Source organism: Zalophus californianus, chromosome 5, assembly GCF_009762305.2.
Source record: "Zalophus californianus isolate mZalCal1 chromosome 5, mZalCal1.pri.v2, whole genome shotgun sequence".
Taxonomy (NCBI): Eukaryota; Metazoa; Chordata; class Mammalia; order Carnivora; family Otariidae; genus Zalophus; species Zalophus californianus.
The window spans coordinates 126,017,524-126,021,569 of NC_045599.1; the positions used below are offsets into that span (position 1 = coordinate 126,017,524).

General features: G+C 38.2%; 1 protein-coding gene across 7 annotated transcripts in view; it reads left to right on the plus strand.

Annotated features, from left to right (window-relative positions):
* The window catches only part of LMBRD2 (LMBR1 domain containing 2), a 44,437-nt gene that overhangs the window by 34,753 nt on the left and 5,638 nt on the right, over positions 1-4,046 (plus strand). For 5 of the 7 annotated variants that reach the window (XM_027605442.1, XM_027605438.2, XM_027605441.2 and 2 more), the window contains 2 exons: positions 487-592; positions 3,000-3,129. In XM_027605442.1, the coding sequence (XP_027461243.1) occupies positions 487-592; positions 3,000-3,129 (236 nt within the window). The remainder of the gene's footprint in view (positions 1-486; positions 593-2,999; positions 3,130-4,046) is intronic. The other 2 variants (XM_027605443.2, XM_027605445.1) reach the window with 1 other exon arrangement.

Sequence of the window (4,046 nt, forward strand, 5' to 3'; positions counted from 1 at the left end):
TCCCGCTTCATATGGTTTGACGACAGCTATCTAATCATGTTTGTATACAGCTCTAATTTTGCTTTCGAAAGTGACTTTTCAGGTCTCTGATATGTGTAGTTTGTGTACATAGGAGAAAGTTCTTTTAACATCTCAGGAGTTATTGGGAATTCTCTTAACTTTTATGTGGTCAAGCTAAGCCTGTTGTAGCTGTCATGTTGTTTTGACATTTTAGACAGAAGAATTGAAAAAGTTAATTATAGCTAGCAAAAATGTCTATCAGTGTTGATTTGGAAGAAAGTTTGGAGACTATTAAAATCATGTAGAGACGAGAAAAAATATTTTTGAAAATTTTCATGGTACTATGCTAATCATACTGATTATCTGGTGAATTTCTGATGAAAATCACTAAATTCTCTTACTCTATACATACAGTCTGTTGACACTGATGAATACTTTCTGCCTGTGCGTTCCTTTGTGACATATTTATTTGTGTTTCTGACTTAGGAATGGAAAGAACGTTATGGACACAGTAGAGAAGATTCCACTAGAAACAGAAATGTTCATGTTGACTCGAAAGAGTCAAGCCTCTCAGATCTTAGTACCACCCGATGTAAGTCATTTATTTTCTAGTTCCCTTAGAAGCTGTTTTCTTATGCTTGCTTGCATAGAGACTGAGAATTAAGACATCCATTCAAAAATGCTTTTAGAGAACTGTAGAGGTGGTTCTGCAGTGTCTTTCCTTTTTCACCCCTCAAGTGTATAGAAGGAAAGGGAAACTCAAGTATGCATTCGGATAGGAGATGGAGAATTGGGACAATGCATGAAGAGTTGTAATCATACAACCCTAAATAATATCAGTACTTACCCAGGCATGTTGTAGGCAGGTGTTGATTTCTACTATTTACCTAGATGTTGTTCTTTACTTTTCTGTTAGTCGATGTAGGCAATTCACTCATTTTTATAACCTTTTCCTGACTGACCCATATGTCAGATACTTTCCCAGGTATTCAGGGATATAGAGCAGTTTATTTCCTATCCTTGGGATGCCAGTTAATTTTGTGAGGAACTGATACCAAGTAGAAAACATTTGCCAGTGGGTTGAGTTAGGATACCTCCTCACATCCTTGACCCTGCCATCTGCCCCTGGGAAGGTGGCAAGAAACCTGTTTTTGCCCAGGACTGACCAGAGTAGATGGCAGAGGAGGTTTGTCTTTGGGGGAGGGGGAGATGCAGGAATGCTGAGAGAGTAGAAGGGGACACTCCTGATGCCGAGGGAGCTCAGCTCACGGGATAGAAAAAGAGTTCTTTATTGGGAAAGGATTTCTGTGATAAAATAATAGTAACTGAGCATTTGGGAATGAATGGTACTTAGCCAGGTGAAGGTGTTTTAGGCAGAAAGATGAATGAGTGACTGAAGAGTACCTTTGGGAGAATGCAAGTTTGTTTCTGTGATAAGATCCTAAAGTATGAGGGGCCTGATAAGAGGTGAGGCTGCAGAGACAGTTGGGAAGCAGGTATTACCAGGCTCAGAAGTGAAGTCTTTCAAGTGAAGATTTCAGTCAGGAAAGGAACATGTTCAGATTTTTGGTTTCAAAAGATAAATTTGAACGTAAGGCATGATTTCCAGAGAAGTGGGACACAGAAACCAATTTAACATCTGTGTTGGTAATGCAATCAAGAAACGAGGGCCTAAAATAAGCAGTGATCCTGGGGATGAGGAGGAAAGGATGTGTTTGAGATTTAGGGTAGAAGAAATGGGAGAGAGCTAAAGGTTTAGTTAAAGCTGGGAAAGAGAGGTGCCTGGGTGGCTCAGCCAGTTAAGTGTCTGTCTTCGGGCTCAGATCATGATCCCAGGTCGGGCTCTCTGTTCAGCGGGGAGCCTGCTTCTCCCTCTCCTGCTCTGCCTCTCTCTCTCTCAAGTAAAATCTTCAAAAAAAAAAAAAAAAAACTAGGAAAGAGAGAGGAATTCTACAAAGATTTGGAAGCTTGCTTACCGCGGAGTAGGAGTTGACACAGTAGAAAGATGTGGGAGTGTGAGACAATGTTGAAGAGAAGAGGAAATAAAACCCCTTAGGATGATGACTTGAAGAGAACCTGGAATGTGGGAGGCAACCAATATTTGCTGAATGAATGAGAGAAAAGATAGGGCTGAATGAAGGAGAGAAAAGAGTCCAGGATGACAAAAGCGTAAGATACGATCAAATTGCCTTACCTTAAGTTTTCAAAAAGAGCTATATCATAAAGTTCTTTTGAAGCTATTGGACTGCTCAGAAGAACATTGTGAAAATTTAGATTGTTTATGAAGAAAACCCACCCCATCCACAGAGAGAGAAGGGAGAGTTAGTGCAGTAGATCTGTACTGACCAAGATGGTCCACATTACCCACATGTGGCCATTGAGCATTTGCAGTGCAGCTGGTGCCCCATGTTTAAATGATAATATATCAGATATATTGAACTAGATTAAGTCTGTTAAAATTAATTTCACCTGTTCCTTTTTACTTTTTTCATGTAGCTACTAGAAAATTTAAAACTAAATACCAGGCTTGCATTTTGTTTCTGTTGGACTTAGCTACCCTAAACTCTTGTCTCCTAGGAAAAAGACTCAGGCCTTTCTTGAAGACCTGGAGTTGAGTACACCTTAAAGAAAATTCTAGCCAAGAACTGAGATACGGCAGCCCCTGGATTCACTGTGAAACCAGTTGAAACTTGATAATGAACAGTTTTATAGTTCATATGTTAAATGTTAATTCTGATTCATATTACTTGAATCTTTGCATTGTACCTGCTTCTGAGCTTAGGCTAGCTGCAAGGGAGAAATTTTCCTTGTTATTTTCTATCATACCATTTCTCATTTTAATCTGATTTTTAAGGAATCAAGTAGTTATCTTTTCTTACTATTGTCTTCACAATCAAAATTCAGATCCTTTATAATCTTGACTTTTTTTTGTGACTCTATAGACGGTAACCCATAAAGACAACAGAAAAGTAGACATATTTTTTTTCCTTCCTTTACAGCAGCATCCAAATATACCAGGGCCAATAACAGGACTGAAAGGGACCGAATAGAACTCCTCCAAGATGTAGAACCTTTGGACTTTAATGCAGAAACATTCACTGATGATCCTCTTGAATCTAAATCAGAAAGGTAAGCTCTGGCTGGGTCATTTTGGCTTCAGCATTCTGAAATTTTGATAACATAACGACCTGATGAGATAAACACAAGGAAAATGTTCATCTTTACTCCTAATAATAACCATATTAATCAACCTTGGTAACTTTTTATACCTGCTAATGCTTTTATATTTTAAAAATTATAGCATCCAGTGGTGCTGGATAGCTGAAATTGCTATGTCCATAAACTACTAGTGGTATTCTAAATAAGAAAGAAAAATTGAAATGGATAGTAAGGATCTTAACAATGTTTATATGCCTATTTCTAATTATCCCATTTATGAAATTAATCATATTTAGCAACGGCTACATAGCCGTGACTGGGTGTCAGACACTATTCTAAGCGCATTACCAACAATACTGTATTTTATGGTTGTCAGTCCAATTGGATTTGAATCCAGAGAGGCTTAGTAACTTACCCAGAGTAACACAGCTTGCAAATGGCAAAGTCAGGCATTCAAACCCCAGGACTCTGGCAGTAGAGTCTGTGCTTTTAACCACTGTGCTCTGTGAAAATAATTAAACAGAAGCAAAATATCATATGCATGATGATATTTGCTACAGTATTGCCTGCAAACAGCAAAAACCCTGGGATATTCTATTTCTGTTGAATAATCAAGAGTGGTTATTAAATCTTCATTTCCATGATGTGTTCACATCTCCCTATCCCTTTCTTCTTATATCTCTCACCCTGTCATACGTGTATTCTGGGCTCTAAAAAAGCTGTTGATTAATTTATAATTAAGTAAACCCCCTTGGGATATCATCTTTGTAAGTTTCTGCTTTCAGCTACTGAATAGATTTTACAAATGATGCTTACAAAGGATGTAGCCGCTTCCTTTTAATGTGTCCTTGTTTTTCTCTCCTCCTTTGTTATTTTTGATGCCTCAG